The sequence below is a fragment of the Mercenaria mercenaria genome, chromosome 19 (assembly GCF_021730395.1).
Source record: "Mercenaria mercenaria strain notata chromosome 19, MADL_Memer_1, whole genome shotgun sequence".
In the NCBI taxonomy this organism is placed as follows: Eukaryota; Metazoa; Mollusca; class Bivalvia; order Venerida; family Veneridae; genus Mercenaria; species Mercenaria mercenaria.
The window spans coordinates 7,002,432-7,024,216 of NC_069379.1; the positions used below are offsets into that span (position 1 = coordinate 7,002,432).

General features: G+C 33.2%; 1 protein-coding gene across 1 annotated transcript; it reads left to right on the top strand.

Annotated features, from left to right (window-relative positions):
* The first annotated feature begins 258 nt into the window (after window positions 1-258).
* On the top strand, window positions 259-21,702 carry LOC123543060 (sushi domain-containing protein 2-like). Its single transcript, XM_053532082.1, has 8 exons — window positions 259-571; window positions 16,200-16,398; window positions 17,060-17,241; window positions 17,552-17,642; window positions 17,817-17,898; window positions 19,114-19,317; window positions 20,546-20,717; window positions 21,383-21,702. The coding sequence occupies exons 1-8, from the start codon at window positions 454-456 to the stop codon at window positions 21,700-21,702; spliced, it is 1,368 nt and encodes a 455-aa protein (XP_053388057.1). The 5' UTR covers window positions 259-453.
* Window positions 21,703-21,785: the final 83 nt, after the last annotated feature.

Sequence of the window (21,785 nt, forward strand, 5' to 3'; positions counted from 1 at the left end):
GGCTTTTCGGTCAGTAAATTTTCAGTGAAAATCGTTTCGAATATTAAGCGGTACCAGATTGAGGGAAAACTGAAGATTTCTTTCAATTTCATTTCCAGTATACGCGGTCAATCCTTTTTACATTTTAATTTCTGAAAATCTATGATAATATGAAGCTAGTGTTGATAAAATTCTTCAATTTGTAATAGTGAATTCGAACATCGGTGTTTAAGCCTACGGAACATAACGACCAACATTGCAGTGATAACGTTATCTGCTACAATCAGATTGAAGTAATCGCTCACGTTGTACTCTACCCTGTGTCATACTACTTTACACCATTGTGTATTTTCTATCTCTGTATTCATATTTTTGACATCTAAAAGACAATTAAATAGGCAGACACTTTCTAAAAGTATTTGCTACTTATTTCATTTGATCCTTTAAGGAATTTACTTCGAGAACAGTGAACAAATGGAAAAAACGGATATTAAAACAAGTGTTATGGAACATTTAACTGGGGGAACAAATAGAAATTCTTTGTTGCTTGTTTTTATATTGCTGAGTGGCATGATAGTGAGCGGTGCCAACGGTAAGAAATCTTTGAGTTTTCAATTCATGTCCTGTATTTTTGAATTTTCTTGTGTTTAGATGTTTTCTAAAATCCTGTGTTCAGTAAAGCTTGTTCATGCCGCTCGCTTGAGTTTTATTGTTTGCATCTACTCAATTCGGAAGATGTAGCATAATCGTTAACAAAGTACCTGACAATAAACCTAGCAGTATTCCATAATCAAGTTTACATATGGTTAATTCTTATTTAAATACAGACGCAAAATAATTATTTAATAATGTCTCTCCTGAAATTATTTCAAGCATCTGTGATGTAGATTAACAGAACCAACTTATTTACCCAATCTAGTTTAACAGTTTCTACATATAGAAGAATTATCTAGTTTAACAGTTTCTACATATAGAAGAATTATCTAGTTTAACAGTTTATACACATAGAAGAATTATACTACCTTTTACTTTACATATACAATTCCATCTAAGAAATGTTTTACAAAGGGGGTTCAGGATGTCAAGCCCATTCGACTGTTGAATACCATTCACACAAGGAAAACGGTCCAGTTTCAGGTGAAATTTAATCTATAGATTTCTTATTACTTGACATATTTTCAGAATTTCTAAGCAAAATGAATATTTTCTTCCACACGAATGTGTGCCCTCATATCTGAGTAGTTTTCATAAACACTTCGCGCCCAGCCCCGAAACTGTTACGTTACAAAGTTATTCAACGAAAGGCAATTGGGCGAAGTTTTGGGGAAAAGTACTATGGAAGGCAAAATCTATGTACGGAAGAAAGCACTCATGTTGCTGTCGTCGTTGCCCTTCATTCTTTCCTGTGAATGGTATGCAAAAGTAATGTTAAGAAGCCACCTTGGGGATTGGTTTATTTGGTTTCAGGACATAAAAAGAAACGAGAAAAACTAAACATAATATAATATGATCCGTTAACTAACCAAAAAAGCTTGGCCCTGATTGAATTGCAATCAACTAGCAAAATTATTTATTTTTGTAAGAACAAAATATGCACTCGTTCTTCAGCGTAATGATAATATGCTTCTAAATCGCGCAATATTACGCTGCAGGACACATGAATGTTTCCAAATAAAAAGTTAACACTATAATGATCGCAATCATCTTGTCTTGTGCATTTATGAGAACAAAAGAAACACTAGGTAATTACTGCAATGGTCAAGTGTTAACCAACGGTGCCAAAAAGTGGTATTTTCAAACACAATGCTTATATTAAAACTGCTGTCAAAGATGACATTCAGTCAAAACGTGCGATTTGTTTGACATGCCTTCACTCTTATCACTTTAATTTCCTGTTTCCAGTATTTCTTGTTACCTTGATTACATGTTAGCTAGATGAGTTGTGTATTTCTGAATTATTACATGCTCACAATTAAACTTCATTTAGTTGTATTGTTTTTATTTTAAATTAAAACTTTGTATTTTGTGCGTAGCGTCAGTAGTCAAGTGGATTTCATGTTTGTTGTCTTGTCAAAATTCATTAACAGATTAAAGATATTCAATTTATAGCCCAAATCAAAATGAATGATGTGATGATGAATATTTACTAAAATACTAATATATTTATATTGAACCTGAGCAATATACATTCGTTCGTTCGTTGAGTAATACTACTCTCTATAAAATCACGCAATATACACGCTATGGAATTCGAGCATAGTGTATGGTAAAAATCTGACTAAAGAGACGTATTTCAAGAAAAGGTCCCATACGTGTTTTTTACAATATACGAAAATAGACTTTGTACAGTATAATTACTTTGCAATTTCGTTATTTATCTCTAGAGGGAAGACGCCTTTTTTTGATGAGTTCGTACCGTATCAACAATACTACATATGTAGTCGGATAATTAATATATCAAACAAAATTTATCTAATGTGGACAAGATAACTACTTGATAACAATGTATGGGACATTAACCACGAGTTAAAGAAATAGATTTAGGTATTTTAACACCGTAAAATAGTAATTATTTTAAAACCGTAAAATAGTAATTGTCTCAAATCATTATTTGTAATACAATATACTATAGTAGCATTATATTCAGTCATTGTAAACATATACGACTTAAGTAATCAATCTACGACTTTTTTGATAAAATGAGAAGTGTTGATAAAGCTTTTTAATGTATTTCATTAGTAAATGTCAGCTTGCATTTCAACTACCGTCAAATTCATGAAATCTTAAAGAAGGATTACTAATGCTGAAGTAGACAGGAGATAAGCCTTAAAAGAAATGTGTTTTAAAAAATAATACACATGATAAAACTTACAAATAAAACCCATATTTATTTTCAAAAATAACTCATGTAAGGTCAGATTGCATTGATACACGTACGATAACAGAGCAAATATGATTATCTAAGTCTTATGACAGCTAGTGTGCACCTATGTAAATAGAGCAACGCCTTTAGAACGTTAGATATGTCTTCTTGTGTTCTTTCAAATTTATTTTGATTTCAGTTGCGTACTGTCAATTCCGTTTATCATGGAGAAAGCAATAGTTTAAATAGTTAAGTATTTCGAGGTCGCTATGAATTAAAAGGCTAGGTTTCTTGCTTGTTGTCTTAGCACGAAGTTAATTATGGTTAACTTACATTTACAAAAGATTTCTAAAAATATGGTTATGTTGTTTTAAAAAGAAATTTAATAAAAATAATTAGTAACTCGGGAGCGAAACTTAGATATATTAAAGTTTGAGACGTATGCAAAGATGAACAATTGTTTTATACTTTTAAGATATTGAGTCCGAATTAACAATTGAGCGTTTGCGTAATTCCGCTATGCTATTTCGTTTTGTTATTTTTTAGCGTTTTTTTTACAGAAAATTATTAGCAAATTGCAGAGATCACGTAATCACACGGAAATTGCCGAGATTAAGTTATCACATGGAAATTACCGAATATACGTAATCACACGAAAATTGCAGAGATTACGTTATAACACGGAAATTACCGAGAATACGTTATCACATGCAAATTGCCGAGCTTACGCAATCACACGGAAAATATTTAGAATACGTTATCACACGGAAATTACTGAGGATACGTTATTACACGGAATTTGCCTATATTACGTAATCACACGGAAATTACCGAGGAACGTAATCACACGGGAATAACTGAGGTTACGTAATCACACGGAAATTGCCATGGATACGTTATCACACGGAAATTATCAAGGATACGTAATCACACGGAAATTACCGTGGATACGTAATCACACGGAAATTATCGAGGATACGTTAGCACACGGAAATTCCCGAGGATACGTTAGCACACGGAAATAACCGAGGATACGTAATCACACGGAATTATCCAGAAAACATTATCGCCATTCCGGGTTACCAAAAAAATGCGTTTTTTTACCACTCAGTTGGGTACAGAATTAACAGGTATAGTGAACACCAAAATGGATGTAAACAATGGATTAAGGTAGTTCTGCACGTTAGGATCGATTTTTTTCTACAATGTAGAAATTGATTAAACGCCTATTTTTTGAAATATATCAAGAAAATTCAGCAAATAAAAATGAAAAATTTGTAAACGTTATCACACGGATATTACCGAGGATACATTATCACAAGGAAATAGCCGAGGATACGTTATCACACGGACATTGCCGAGATTACGTAAGCACATGGAAATTGCCGAGATTACGTTATCACACGGAAATTACCGAGTATACGTAATCACACGGAAATTACTGAGAATACTTTATCACACGGATATAACCGAGTATATCTAATAACACAGAAATTGCCGAAATTACGTAATCATACGGAAATGACAGATGATACGTAATCACACGCAAACTACCGAGGATACGTAATCACACGAAAATTACCGAGGAAACGTAATCACACGGAAATACAGAGGATACGCAATCACACGGAAACTACCGAAGAAACGTTATCAAACGGAAATTACCGAGGATACGCAATCAAAGGGAAATAACCGAGGATACATAATCACACGGAAATTACCGAGGATACGTAATCACACGGACTTATCTAGAAAACATTATCGCCATTTCGGGCTACCAAAAATATTTGTTCTTTTTACCACTCAGTTGGGTACAATAATTAGCAGGTATAGTGAACACCAAAATGTATGTAAACAAGATTACCTAAGGTAGTTAAGCACGTTAGGATCAGTTTTTTTCTATAATGTAGAAATTGATTAAACGCCTATTTTTCTAAACATACCTAGACAATTCAGCAAATAAAAAGGAAAGGGTCGTGCGCGTGATTTTTTGCTCGACTGATTTGAAAAAATTAGACCTCACGCAATTTTTCATAATGCAAGTCTATGGGAAATATCATTACTTTCATAACATAGATTTTTTTCTACAATGTAGATTTTAATGAAACGTCTCACAGTTGTAAAAAGACATATGGCTTATAATTTAGTGAAATAAAATTTATAGGTCTATGTGCTTAATTTTGGTATATTTGACCATGATTAAAGAGAACCGAACATTTCACGCTAGTTTTGAGACATTATTTTGAATTATTTAACGTGCCATATGTTTTAATATCATATTTTGACTTTAGAAATATAGTAACACTTCCATCTTGATAAATCTACTCCATGTTTTCATTAATTCTTAAAATGATTTTCATTTCCGTAAGCGGAATCCAGGCTTTATTCTATGTTTTCCGGATAAATGACGTTACGCCATCACTTCCGGTTTATCGAACGTGCAGAATACCTTAATGACAGTGCATACATTTCATTCCTTATTATACTTAAGCGCTCTTACAATTTCATATTGTGCAAATATGCACAAAAAATAAAATTCCTGTTACAACGCGATTATACTTTAGAGCCGGAGAGTATCGACCATCCTGTCTATGATAACGTTATCTATTGAAATGACTTTAAAGTGGCCATATTTTGTGATATTTTATGACAACTGTCACATACCGTAATTCATTTTGCAAAACAGATTAATTTTCACAATTAAAAAAATGATTTGATGTTTGACGTTTCTATAGGATGTTAAACTTTGAGTTTTGTAGTTCTGATTGAAGCGCTATTGACAGTTCAGAATAAATCTCAGACTGATGGATAAAACAAATGAATTTCGCCGTACTGAAAATGGAATTACTCGAATGGCGGTATTGCTTATATTTGTATTGTTGCTTGGTGTAGTGGAAGGAAGAGACAATGGTGAGGAAAGTTAATATTGTTTAGGTTTGGCGACTGTCCTTGGCAAAGTTTTGTATTCTTATTAACATGTTTTGAGTTTACAATGAGCTTCAGTTACTACTTTCCGGACAAACTATTTTAGATCCTTTAACAATTATATAAAAGTATTACTAACAAAATAGAAATACTTAAGTTTTTTTTTTTTTAATATTTATCACGTGTGCTGATAATTTTGAAAGATTTGATAAGATCCGTCTCTTGTATGGTCAAGGTTTTGCGGTGAAACAAGCAGACATTTTTCTGCAGAAGATGTCACCGTTACACCCGTTCCTCCCAGTGAATTATTTCAAAGACGTATAAGATACACAGACTCGGGACAGGAGATAATCTAGCGTACCCTGGTATCACTGTGTTTATGGGGGCAAGGGGCAGTAAATTTGAAAACTCCACAACTCTGCGCTGATACCAGTGCGAAAAATAAAAAATCCAGTTTCGACAAATTCAAGGCAATTGTTGAGCGAATGTCTTGCATAGACATAGCCCTTCATTATGTGACATTTTCAGTCTGCCGATTCTGTTGCTTCTGTGATAAAAACGAGTAAAACGCAGGTTTCAGGACACTAAGTTTTTAGACAAAAAATGCCCAGAATGCACACCTTGCGCGACCTGTACCGTATTATCTGCAAATGACTGACCTAAAACACATGCATATTTTTAAAGCATGTGGCCAGGCGAAAATAATGGTGGGAAGAAAAGTATCTCATAACCGTTTACTTTTTCCGCAAATTTGAGCTGAAGCTGGATGGATGGATGACCGTTTCCAATTCGTCTGACTTCCGTTACCTCAGGTAAAGTTTAAGACCCGGCCGTCTACATGGAGCTAGGAAAATCGATACATGCACATATTTATTTTACGCAATAATCACTCGTACGCAGGAATCATTAGTTCTATAAACATCGTAAATAACCAGTTGAATATATATGCCTGTAAAGTACATATGTTTATTTTATTTAAAAAAATAAAATAAAAAAAACGTACCCGGGCCAAATGCGAAACTGGCCCCTGCAACTTAACCGGCGTTATCTTAAAGTTATTGAAACACTTTGCTGACTTGGATCACCTGTGATCAAACCAACAGACGCTTATTAAAGTTATATAACATTGGTGATACGGCCAAATTTTCAACCACCCCGTGTAGAAAATACTATCAAAATTGAAAAAAGCAAAGAAACATTAATACTATAAACAAACGATCTGGTAGAAAGTTGTTCAAGGCACAAATTTTTACCCTTTCTGCTTTTTGTTTCATACAACGGTAGAAACACGAGATGTTGGCGAGATTCGCTCAGTATGCCTTTCAACTTGCCGATCAGTTTATTTTATATTATACCTCTTTTATTATTTATAAAACTGATAATGCAGACGATTTTTCAGAATGTTCAAGATATTTAGGAATGGTACTAACTTTCTCAGTTTTGTAATGTTTCGTGATGTTTTGTAACTCACGCGATATTTTGTTTATATTATAGATAATTACATACAGCATATCAAAGAGGAAGTCGTCCTTTTTCAACAATTTTGTACAGCAATTTGTAACTCCGAAATTATCGAATTATAAATTGTTCGATTAACTAGTTATCTAACTTTATCTAGATAACAACATTTTATACGTGATATGAAGTTGGAATGCTACCAACAAGTAAATAAGACACACATTATGAATTAACGAAAATAAAAGGAAGGATATAATTATTTGAGCTTCACTACATACTTGCGTTTTTACTTAAGAAAAAGCAAAAACATTATTAATAAAAATATTGAATGTTAATCTTTTTTAAATGAGTTGATTCAAGAAAAGTAACAAAAACGTTTTAGTTCAATTTAAGGTGACGATAGGCATAAAGCTGCCCCTTAACCATATATTTGAAATAATCTTCCTTCCAAAAATATATTTACAATAATTAATTTTGTTGAATCTTACTTCTTAAATTCATACGTTAAACGTATTGGTACGGAAGCTTATCAGGGCCTCCACTTATCTAAAAGTTTCGCGTCAAGTCAACTTGTGTCTTTTCGTTTTGAACAAAAACATCTGATGAAGGCGTGATAATTAATACATTATACGTAAATGTTTTTAATCATTACGCATACTTTTTTATCGAATTGCGTGAAATATTTGTCAATGCGATTAACTTCTACACGTCTAACTAGATCTTTCAGCGAAGTCGTCAAGAAACATAACAAGAAGATAAATGTATTTGGTATTTCAACATAATTTACTCGACTTGTTACATCTTTTTCTCGAGAACTTTTACTTTAAGTGATATAATTATGCATGTCACGTGATATTTAAACACGTCAGGTTCAAAAATTGCCTATATTGGTCTTGTCTGCACACTGATGGTTTCATTATGTCTACGCCAGAAATATTCTAGGGAGACATATTGTTTTCCCCGAGTTGTCTGTCTGTCCGTCTGTCTGTCCCGAAGTGCCCACATGTAAATTTGGGGTTAGCGTTTCTGTTGAATTTGACATTCTGAGGTTGTGGTCATTCTGGGGTTAAATTGGTATTGTGGGGTTAAAAATTAGTATTGTGGGGTTAAAAGGATCAAAGGAAGATAATAGGTAATATAAGGGATTACCCCACAAATATTGTAAGTTCGTCCGTCTGTCCTTCACAAATCGTGTCCGGGCTGTATTGTTTAAACACCTTAAAGGATTTTCAAATTACTTGGCACAAATAGTCACTGTAACAAATCATGGAGGCTGGGGGAGACATGTGTTTTTGTAACAAAAACCCTTCTTGTTTGTGAGTTGATTTTAACTAAACTTGCACATAACTTTTACCACCAAAAGATCTTGGTTCCTTTCTTGAACCAGGCATATCCCGTGATTGACTCGAGAGTTATATCCCCTAAAAGGGCAAAACTTGTCTAAATTGTGGTCTTGTCTGCACAGAATTATTGTTTCATTTATGATTTTATTTTTCAGCTATATTTCAATATGAACATGTGAAATTTCATAATAACACAACAACACTCCACCCTCTTCCACCCCACCCCACATCACAACCCCCTCCCCACACTGAGGTAAACTGCCCCCCCCCACCCCCCCCCCCCCCCACTTAAAAAATCTATTGTTCAGCTATATTTTCAATATAAACATGTGAAAATGTGAAATTTCAAAACAACAGTTCCCCGCATCCCGACACCCTGCACCCCCTCCACCAGGGTGACATCCCTCCCCCAGTTATTCTTTTTATTTTCCAGCTCTATTTCAGTATGAACATGTGAAATTTCAAAAGAGCACTTCCACACGCCCCCGCCCCTCCTCCCTCCCATTCAGTTATATATGATTGTCCTTTTTAGCTCGACTAAATATATCAAACACTATCAAAGCTTTGATACTAGCTAGATCAATGTAATTTTGTATGTGAATAGAGGGCAATATTGAAATTATGAACAACACTTTGTTAAAATTCATGTTGCTATGGCAACAGAAATAGTCAGAATATAGTTTTCCCATATGGATCCTTTGATGACTAAAAATTATAGTGGCTAGGTTAATGTAATTTGGTATGTTAATACATGGAAATATGGAGATTACTATAGGTTTACTCTCCATCTGTCTGTCTGTCTGTCCATCCGTCTCACAATGTTTATCTCGAAAATCACGATGTATATTTTTTTTCAATTAAATATTTGTCGAAAATAGAAAAACATCGAGCATATTGAGAAAAGTTAAGTCGAAAAGTGAAAAACATCGAGCATATCGAGAAAAGTGAAGTCGAAAAGGGAAAAACATCGAGCATATCGCGAAAGGTTAAGTTGCATTACCTCTATACTTTTAATCTTTGTCAATAAATTTTATTGACATGTGTAAAACATCTTATCTAGGCGAGTAAAGACAAGTCGACTTAGCACAAAACATCTCACCAACTGTAGGCCCTAATAAGCTTCCGTATATTGGTTCTTTGAATGAACTTCTGTTTAATAATTAACTTTTGTTTATTTATGCTCTCGTTCGTTCTTCTATTTTATGACGTTACCAAAAAAGCTCAAGCTTAATAAACGAAGCGCTGCAAAATCCATTTCCTGGGAAAACAGCAAAACTATGTCGTATTTGGAAAAATAGGTAACAGTTAAATCAGTGTAATAGTGTATCCACAATTTAAATGATTTAATTCATAACACTTACGCGCAATTATTATAAAAGCTAGTGGCTTTAAGTTACTGCCTTTAAAGTCTTTTTGTCGATGTTGATGTTTTAGATCACCTGAGCCTATGGTAAGATTTTAGGATCGAGATTGATACCCGTTTTCTGTCCGTTCGTTTGTTTACCCTTTGATGTTTATAGATGAATATTTGTATATTGTCATTGTAAAAAAAAAACAAGTTATACACAAGAAATTGTAAAGACATAATGTTATGCATGCATGCATACAATTTGGAATTTTAAATGTAAACACGTGTATTATGTTGCATTTATATTTCCTTTTATGGAATTGCAGATAAGATTTATCTGAAGGATTAAACCCTTGAGACGAGAACATGAAATAATGAAATATTTCTTTTACCAATTAAGTTTCTGTTCATGACATTATCTCGAATGCAATAACTTAAGAATTACAAAGCTCTTATGCTCGAAATATGTTTACATCTGTTTTCATGTTTTAATATAATATTTTTAAAAAATGATATGTATATTCAATAAATGTAAATTTCTCGTAGCCCCTAACCCCACCCTACAGATTGTAGCCTGGCTAAACCTTACAAAAGGCGAACAAATCAAACTGCATGGTCATGATATTTCTCCTCTGCAGTTTTGTGGGAAAATGTTCGAAAATACATACGAAAAAAAAATAAAGTGAACTTTTAAGTACATGGCAGAACATTTTTTTTACAGAAAACACCTTCTTCGTTTGTAAAGCTAGAAAAAAGCTCTCTAAAGTTATAGTAAAGCAATAAAAAATAATTTGTATAGAAGAATCTTGCAGTTTATAAATATCTATTATAGAGAATATCAAGTCCAAAATGGATAATCAGTTTAATGTGCTTGTGTGTTTTTACTTATTTTCTTCTTTTGGTACGTTCTTTAAATTGCTCATATTTTTAAGCAGTTGATATAACCATAGTCAGGTAAAGTAACACAAAATTAGTGTTTTATGGTCAGGAGCATTCGGACAAAATAGCACTATCTTCATATCAGCCATTTAATTTTTGAGGGTAACATTACATTTTTTTCAAAAAGGTCAAAATATGCTTTCAATGATTACCCGTTGTCTTAAGGAGGACAGTTTCAAAACAAACGGAAAAACATTTTTCTGTTTTAATTTTCTAGAACCTGTAAGCGCGAATTTCGTTACATAATATTCCACATTTTGTGATCTATAAAACAGAAATAACATTAATTTTATATGAACATTATAAAGCAGCAAGACCTTTACAGTCAAAGACAATGATTTTTACAAAAACAGTTCTGTTGTTTCTACGGAATGATACGCGAGCTTTATTTAACTGTATATAAAGGTAAACATAAAATCTGTGGGATTGATATATTAATCAATCCAACCAGAAGAAATTGATTTAAAACAATGAAAGAAAAATCGAAATTTAACCTTAAAGCTGACCTTGACATGATTCACAGTACAATACGGAATTCATTTTCTGTATTTTCATATTCACTTGTGAAATAAAATTCATACTTATAGTATGAAATAAGGAAATGTATTAGAAGAAACATGTTGTACAAATTCGAGTAGCATAAAAATTGAAAAGAAAATATTAATCTCAAGGCATGTCGATTTAAAAGATTCATTTGGATTCAAATTGTATATCAACCAATCAATCAATCAATCAAAACATTACAATAAATCAGTTGCCCTACCATATAGGTCAACTTAGGACATAGATAATCACTATATATATATATATAGTTTTATTGAAGCGACGCGAGGATGAACATTGCTGATCATAACTGAAGTATTGCGTTTATCTTCCGCACATCCGCTGATTGGAATTTATTCTGGTATTCATAACTTCAGATATAAATCCAGGAGATAAATTATTATCTCAATTGACTGACGTTTGCAACACTGTTATATCACGTAAAATATGTTTACGCAATATCACTGTACTATAAAAAAGTGAACAAATGCAAAAGTGGTCATAATGCTGTAAATTGGGTTTTTTGCTATGTTTTCTCTTACTTTGTCAATTCCGAATTATTTCATGAGTCCTTATTCGTTTATTGATTCTGATTAGGAAATATTATATCCCAAAAAAGCCAACAATTCTTTTTATACGGAAACGACAATATCATCTTTTACATGTTGAGAGGAATACTAGAAAATTAAGAACATATGCGCCAGTAGGCATTGAAACGATGTCACTTTAGTACCCTTAACCTGGTAAAAAAAAACTTACCACCTGACCTTGCATGATCGTTAACAATCCGTGAGACTTTTACTTATATGTGGTCACTGAAATGAGTGTTACCGAGTGTAGATGAGTTAACTGTTTCATTTTTTTTTTCACTGCGTTACTGCTCGTGGAAATAACCAACTTTCAGTTAAATTAAATGATAAATCTTGTCAGCAAATCCTCTTAAAGGTCGATTTTGGTACTCTAGTGGAACTTTCGGATAATTGACATTTATTGCTAGCTAATGGCTCGCTGACCTAGCAATCTGACCACCAGTATTATCTCTAGCAACACGTGTGAAATGTGTAAATTTCAAATAATTCTAAAAGATTCCTATTAATGTATGATAAACATAAAACACCTTGCTAATTTGTTGAAAATCTTTTAATCAAAACGAGGAATATATTTTGCATACAAATACAACATGTATTTTCTTTATAAACATTTTAATTGTAGGAATAACTTCAAAGCCAAAGCATTGTGTTTGGAAATATTTATGAAAAAAACAACAGAATACAAGTTTAATATATCAATTAAAATAATAGTTTTTTGTGTACTCTTTTGTGCTTGATGATGTTTTCCAGCAATATTGAGGATATACTATATGGCACATTTTAGCTAAAAACAAAAGAAATTTGCAAAACAATGAAAATTTTCTTCCGTAAGGGACATACATATTGTTATTAGATTTAACCAGTTGTTGTTATTATTGTTGACATACATATAGAAGGATTGACATACAAACAGACTACACAGACAGAGATACACGCATACAAAATACTCCTATTTAAGGCCCATATATGATTGTCCATCAGGGTTTGGATATAATCCGCTTCTGACTGATAACATACAATCAGGCATTACTTCACATTTACAGTACACAACATTCTTACAGTGTGCTATTTCTCTTTTTGCTTATTGTGGTAAGGTTGTAATTTCTATCCTCCTAAATTATTGATAACTCTGAAAAAAACATTGAAAAATAATTTCCTAAATAAGAGGATTGTATTCAGAGAGTTCCGGACGGATGGATGGACGGACGAACGGAATATGGCAACTCTAAGTGCCCTTGCCCTTTCTCTCTACCCCTAATAAAAAGAAATTGAGGCGGGGGCATGAAAAGGATGGACAAGGTATTCATGGTATGAATACAGTTGACAGGAATGTTATTGTCATAGACCATTATGTTGAAGATAGTGTCGATGAATAGAGGGATACATGTCTTTGTTTTTTGTTGTTTTTTTTTGTATATAAGAAATGAAAAGAAAGTGTCTTGATATTAAAAAAGAGATGTCTTTAAAAAAGGCAAACCGCGTAGAGGTAATGTTTTGGCACATGGAAACAAATCATAATTAAACAGGATGTACAGACAGAAAAGATTTGGATATGCGTCTATGAACACATGATTCTTTTGCAAATATTTCAACTAAGCAGCAAATTTAAATGATCAATATGTATCCTTTCAGTGAAGGAAGGGCAAAATAATTTGATGGCCTGTTGTGTTTCTGAAATAACATTGTGTTGGGTCAGAATCCCCTATAAGTAACCCACAATCACAATATTACGACCCGCATACAATTACTTAGACTAGAGATAAAAATAAAACCCTAGAAGTTTTCGAATCATTGGTGACCCCAAAAAGTCTAATTACTCGATTTAGTTGAAAGCAAAAAATCAAGTTGAAGTCAGTTGAATATTAGCAAGTTCAGAGAAATTCAGTAACCGTTGAAATCTTTTTTATTTGAGTAAAGTAATAGGTAAATAATTACATATATGATGGAATAGTGATTTTTCATTTTTATTTGTACATTGTGTTTGTTGTTTGCATAGTCAAAATGTTCATGACATTTAACATATCTTACATATGCAAGGTGGGAGAGAGAGAGAGAGAGAGAGAGAGAGAGAGAGAAAGAGAGAGAGAGAGAGAGAGAGAGAGAGAGAGAGGGTGACTTTTGATTTCTCTTGCGACGATAAATTACTTAAGACTTTAAAATTAAATTAAAGCATTTTAGTTTTGGGTAACAAAACCACTAAATACCCTCTATTTAATATGTGCCTTCTGATATTCAATGTCAAAATATTCAAAACACCTTATTTATTAGCCCGTCCGCTTAGCTCAAAAGAGAGAGCGCAGATATACGGATCGCGTATGTTCTCCGTGACGACTTGATAAAAGACATTGTGTCTCAAATCATTCGTCCGCCACCGCTGATTCATGTCGAGAAGTTGGCAGTTACTTGCCCGCCCGCTTAGCTCAGTAGGTAGAGCGTTGGTCTAAGGATCGCGGGGTCGTGAGTTCGTGACTTGCCGAGAACAGGTTTGTAATGGTACAGAATCCAGGAACACTGGTTAGGATAACTACCCGCCGTTACATAACTGAAATACTGTTGAAAAACGGCGTTAAACCCAAAACAAACAAGACCTTATTTAGTACGGCTTCATTCGTAATACCTTCTTAGTTCGCTGCCCGCCCGCTAAGCTCAATTGGGAGAGCGCAGACCTAGTGATCGCAGGGTCTTGAGTTCGATCCCCGAGCGGGGCATATATTTCTCCGTGACGATTTGGAAGATGGAAGACACAGTGTCTGTAATCATTCGTACTCCACCTTTGATTCATGTGGAAAAAATTGGTAGTTACTTGCGGAGAACAGGTTTGTACTGGTACAGAATCCAGGAACACGTGTTAGGTAAACTACCCACCGTTACATAACTGAACTACAGTAGAAAACGCCTATAAATCCAAAACAAACAAACTATCTTAATTCGACAGGCGTACCTCTTTCTAAATACCTTACTTTCAAAACACCTTACCGTACAACATGTTTATTTCATTTTACAACACTGTTTTTATACGGTATACTTATTTCTTTCTAAACACCTTTTTAGTACTGCATGTTCATTTCCTTCAAAACACCCTTTAATTAGGTCATTTATATTTTTTTCAAAACACCCTTTTTGTACTGCATGCTTATTTCCTTACTATACTGTTTAGTACGACATACTTACTTCCTTTAAAGCAGCCTTTTAGTATGAGATGCTTTATTTTTTCAAAACACCGTATTGGAACGGTATGCATTCTTCTCGTATGGTATACTTTCTTCTTTCAAAATAACTTTTAATACGACATGCTTTCTTCTTCAAAACACTTTTTAGTGTGGTATGTTTTCATCTTTCAAAAACACCTTTTTTAGTACGACATGCTTTTTTCTTTAAAAGTACTTTTTTAGAACAGTATGCTTTCTTCTTTCAAGACACCATAATGATTTTCGTACGATATGATTATTTCTTTCGGGACTCCCTTTTAGTGCCAGACGTAGGCGTCCCTAGAATTAATTAGGCACGTGACTCACATGGGAAAAACTAAAATAATAATATAGACAATTATTTAAAGCATAACTTTGTCCAAGTATTTACAAACAAAACAAACTAAATGCTTGGATTAGTACATGTTTCTTATATGACAGAAAAACACAAACTCCTTTCCAACACGCATGAAATCGAGTATATGTAAACACATTTCGCGCTTAATTACCATGAAAGAAGCATAAATGAAAAGTAATTGGTCGTAACACTTCGCAACCGAACATAATAACTGTTCGGCAATGTCCGTAAATGAAATGACCCTTGAGTCATTTTGTAGCAAAACAAAAATAATTTGATTTTTTTTGCCCGTGCGCGGTCCAATTAAACAAAACGTAATAAGAACAACTGAATGCCCACGAGACTTGATTTACTAGTTTTAAGATAAAATACATTAGATACGCATCAATTATCTATATTAATACGGACAATGTACAAACGAGAAGGGTATATAGGTATGACGGCCTAATATAATTCTTTTAAAATACCCTTTTAGTTGACATGCGTATTTCTTTCAAAACAGCCTTTAATTACGACTGACCTATTTCTTTCAAAACACGTTTTAGTAAAGGCTAGAACAACGGTTAAGAGGTTTGAAATAAATAGTGTGGGATAGTGAAATATTGACAAAACATGTTCAACAAAAATCTTAAGCGTTCTCTTAACAGTCGTTTTTTTCTTTATAGGTTTGGAAAGCCAAAAATTATGCCAGAAATTCACAGCTGACAAGAAAGTCAAGAATCTCATAAACACAAAACTTAAGACGGTGCCGCCATGTGCATGCGTAGAACAGCAAATTATACTTGATTATTCCTTTGAAAAAATAGGAAACTGCTATAGGCAATGGTTCTTTGAAAACGGTGTTAAACAAATGTGCTGCTATAGGTAAGTGCTTCTACAAATTTGGATGATATTATTAGTTGCTGAATTTATTTCTGGTATTTATTACCATTTCTTGCAAACATTAGAAAGGCAAAACAGGATTTTTGAAACAAACTATAAATGATAACTTCTAAAATGCAATAGAAAAAAATATTTTCCACGACAATTATAGCTTTATTTCTACTCAGTTTTGCCTACAGAAGTTAGACAATTTAAGCTTCATTTAAATAATTCTCATATACCTAAAATAGATATTATAGAAAATCACAGATCGCCCAACACGACAGAATGAAAATATTGCAGGCTAGGTATGATTGAGCCCCGTTGTGGACGGTAGTGGAAGTGTAAGCTACCATCCTCGCCCTTTAAACCCGAGTTTAGCAGAACTCGCCATTTATACATGTTAAAAGTACAGCGTGCAATTAAGAGACATCCGCAGATGTATTCATGTGGCGACGTACAATAAACCGATACTTTGATATCGATTAAGACGATAAGACAATAATTTACTAAGACGATATTTTGGAATAACAGAGCACAAACAAGCAAAATTATGGCAGACTTGGTTTGATTGAGTCATATCACGAGGGGTAATTAACACATTTACAATAGGGTGCGTGCTCACTTCACGCTGCTCAATGCTTGCTTTTTTTTTCTTCTTCAGTGGAAATGGTCATCTGGAAGTTGGAGCACCCAGAGGAGGTTATATGATACTTGAGAATGATCTTCTTAATATGTCATTCATTCACAATATATGCTGTATTTACAACAATAAAGATATGTGCTCACGTTTCTATTCACTGAATCCTTCCAGTGAATGTGAAAATTATAAAGTGCCTGCAACAGGTAATGACAGATTACATATTTTCTACTAAATGCTCTGCTTTTCAACGCTATTTAGCGATGTGTACTATGACAAGTATCATTTTCAATATTTTGGGATCCGAGCTTTATTTCTTATTTATATGACCAAGCTATTACAACTGAATCAAAGTCAGATAAATAGAACACTGCAGATTTAATAACAGAAAGTCTGCACAATCAACATCATCTTAAAAGACACACATAGGACCTGATATAAAACACATATTATAGTAATAGTCTATACAAATTTAATCTAGATATTATGTTTTTTGTTACATATTATATATTTCAGTAACATCCTGGGGTGATCCAGTTATACAAACTATTGATGGTTTGGAATACGATTTCAATGGTCATGGGGAATACGTTTTTCTAAAAACTATGTAAGCTCTTTATAGTTTTCATTATGATAGGGTTATTACAATTGAACAAATTGTCAACATGAACAAATATCAAATCCCCATATAAGAAATCCATATTAAGAGTGTCTGCATCATATTTAAATAGTTTTAAAACAAAATGCATAGATAAACCAAAGTTATCATTTTTCATTTCAGCAATTTTACCATTCAGGCACGAACAGATTACATTTCACCCGATAATAAAGATGCAACAATGTTCACATCCTTTGCTATATATGTAAGTACAGTGATTGATGCATTAAATCAAAAGTGTGAAATTGACTAAAGAAGGGGCTGCTGTCTAAAGTTTGGGTTTCAAATACAATATACGAGATTAAAATGGTGGCAAGAAATATATTATAGATAGTTTATTACATTAAAGAAAAATTGCCCATTGTCTATAATAATCTTGCAATAAGTAATATAGAGTGGTGGAACCTATGCTCGCGGTATTTCGAGAAATACGCTCTCTGCAGAAGCACAGATAAAAATATTTCATCATACTAAATTCAACACCGACCAGTTGTGAAATGCCTTTACAACAAACGTTGCGATAGCTGCGCGTGCCGCTCACGTGACGTATACAGCAGCCGATACATTTTACGCAATCTGTTTTTGTCGCACAAATCTCAGACAAATACGTCAAAATCACCCAGCTAAAGTTAGTCTTTTAGAAATCATGTATTGAATTCAGATAATAGATACGTTTATGAGCAAGTTGTGATGAATGTGACGCCTGGCTACACTTCGAGTGCCTGTCGAACCATGAAAAGATCGATGTTGATCATAGTATTTTGACGAAGTCCAAATGGCTCTTTCTGAGAAGTAGGGAGGAATAATTTTCCTGCACACCAAAGAAGTGTAGGAAACATTAGTGAGTTAATCACTGTCGTTGTTTGAATTATTAATACTTGAACATTCTGTTTTATATTACATTATTATACGTTTTTAAGCTTGTTCTAATAGTGACTCCATTTCTGTAAGGGAAATATACACATAGAGACACATACTAAATTGTATCCTCATTTCTTTTGTTCTTCACATAATAAATGAGTAATATTCCAAATATTATACTCGCATATGCTTGTTTGTTCATTTTTAGCCTGTTGAAATTTTGTTTCGCTCTTAGTTTGATAGATATATCATACCGCCAGCATAGGTTCCCTTCAGGGCGAAATTTCACCTTTTCACGTATGCCGTGTCTATAGCTCACAAGACGACTGAGTCATGTGATGACGCACATCAACAATATGTTTCGATAAAAGGAGGATAACTTTATGTTTTTACATAGACAAATCGAAATAATAATCTTTTCTTGCTTCTTAAAAAAGATAATATATGTACAAAATACCGCAAGCATAGGTTCCACCACTCTATAAATAAAATCACACTATTGAGCTATTAAGTCGTGAATATTATTCAGTCAAACAAAGTTTATGTATGACATATTCAGGATAAAGAATACGACCAGTCAATACAACTTCAGCTGGACAGAAAAACAAAAGATATCCTTATTTACTGGCATGGTGTCAATGTGTGTAATGCTTCTAAAGAAGAGTTTGGTCCTTGCAAAGGAGCTAGAGGGAAGTGTAGACTTTTGGCTGGAAATGGGAAAGTCATTCTTCAAAATTGTGGAATAAGCAAATTCGCTCGGGCGGTAAATTATACGAGATATTAAACTTAGACAATTTACAAACATTATATTGTTGCTTGTTTTCTCAGAATTATATATATATATATATAAATATAATGTGGTGATGTAAATGGTTCTGTAGAGTAAGTTTTATCTGTAATTGGTTCATAATATATATTTATATTTATCATTGTCTGCAAATTTAAGCTAAGTCATGTACGACAGCATTGTACAATTGGAGGCCATTTGTGTATGTAACACAGCATTACACACATAGCAATACTCAACAACACCTCAATTCTTATAATGTAGCGCACAGACTATAGTAAAGCAGATCAGATCAATGGCTGAATAATGTACAGAGACGTCGAAATAATTAAAATCTATAGGATCATACCGCGACTGTCTTTTGGTCTTACGAGTTTTTGTGCGTGTGAAGGCAGTGGACAGGTTAATGTCTAGCATAATATCCCGGTACTTCTTAATCTCAACTGTGAGCTCTTTAGAATTGACAGTAGCACCTCTATTAAAATAAGTTTCCGATGATATGTTTTAGCCAATAAAGCGTTCGTGCAGTCATCGTATCATCATACTTTGTTCAAATTGATCTGAACGTGTAAAGAAATTTATATTATAGAATCTAATCAAACGAAAGTGTGATGAAATGTGTTAAAACAAAAGGTGTCGACCGACGCAAACTCTGTGTTTAATATATCAGGAAACATTATTGGTCCGTTTTCTTAAAAAGGCTTTGAAACTTTCTAGTATTTATTATATGAAATTTAATTTCAATTTAAAGAAACATCATCTTTAGTCAAAATCTAGAGTCTAGTTCCTTTAACATTCGGCATGAACTATCTGGCATTTCACATTAAACATTAAGCATTCAATGTCTGTGTGGCATTTAGCGTTGATTATGTTTCATTTAGCATGGCGTTATAATCTTCAAAAATTTCCAGCCTTTATTAGCTTTTCATGTTTAATATTATACAATTATTGTCTTTTAGAGAAGTCGATATGAGGATTTGTCGAAAAAGTGAAAACGACTGAGGGCGTCGCTTAATTTGTGTATGATGTAACCTTGTTATGATGTCAAAATATTATGACGTCACTACTGGGTTCAATAAGTGTTTTTGGCTCCGCTTACGGTCATAACGACTTATTGTCTTTAATCATGTGCCTATTTTAGACTGATGGAAAGAACTATAAAATTTTTAGTATAGATTTGATGATATTATTTCTTTTTCTAAAGATCGAGATCCAGAGTGGAAGTACGATGGCCATAACTATTACATTGACTGAAAAAAATGTTGAATTACAAGGGTTAGCGGGCAGTCTCATAAATGGATCTCTTATTGGCAATAATGGGACTTACTGTACCAACACATCATCACCGAAAGATTGCTTCCTATTTGGTGAAAGCTGTAAGTGAATACCTTTGAATCCGTTCTGGCATTTAGTTTTTATAAAATTAATGATTTTGCCAGTGTGCGTCGCTAAATAATTAAACATTTCTTACTAAGTCATATAAGTGATTTGAAAAATGATACCGGAAGTCAGTACCATTGGTTAAATCAAATTACTCAAAGTCAGTTCACAGAATGAGAAAAGGCTAATCTCATATATTACGAAAGGAAATAATTTTAACTAACAAAAGTTTTAACAGCGATGGTAAAATCATAGTCTTGGAGACAAGTGGACATGTTACAATTTACAAGTTACTACTCTCTTCGCGCTTGATAACTTTCAAATTGGTATATTCATTTTGTTTGTTGAAAACATATCAGAACCTTTTTGTACAAGATCGATATCACTAAAATTTACTGTGAATTCGAAAGTGTGTTTTAGTATGAATATAAGTAGCAGAGTTCCTAGCAAATAAAGGATTTCATGTCCTGAGAAATATTGTCCTAATACGTGATAATAAAAAAAATCGCAAATATAAAGAGCGACGTTCTTTTTCGGTATTTATTTACTAAACGAACAGTAAGGTGGTTCGTCTTAAGTATATATTGTAAAATTTTATAAGGATAAAGTTTACATATCAGCTTATTTGACCATTTATTGTATTGATTTCTTTTAATTCCAGGGAGACTAAAAAATGAATCTGAATCTGTTTTTAACTACACAATTGGAAACAGAGCTTTTAAGTACTACAACAGTAACCATACTGTACCAACCTTTCTGGAAGATTACCTGAATAATTTAACACTTTTATTCAACCAAAACGGCCATAAACATAATGCCACAGATATAGCAAATTATAAAAACTTGTGCAAAGGTTATAAAGAGTGTCTTTTAGCAATAGCAAGAACGGATGACATAAGTCTGGGAAAGGATGCAGTCCAAAGAATTGAACACGGCTTATATATAAAGGCACTCAATAGTAAGCATACTTTTATTCTGTAAAATGTTGCTAGTATCAGTATTCAACAACTCAATGGTAACATTATCATTTTCAATGTACCAGTAGATACTACTTTAACCTTTCA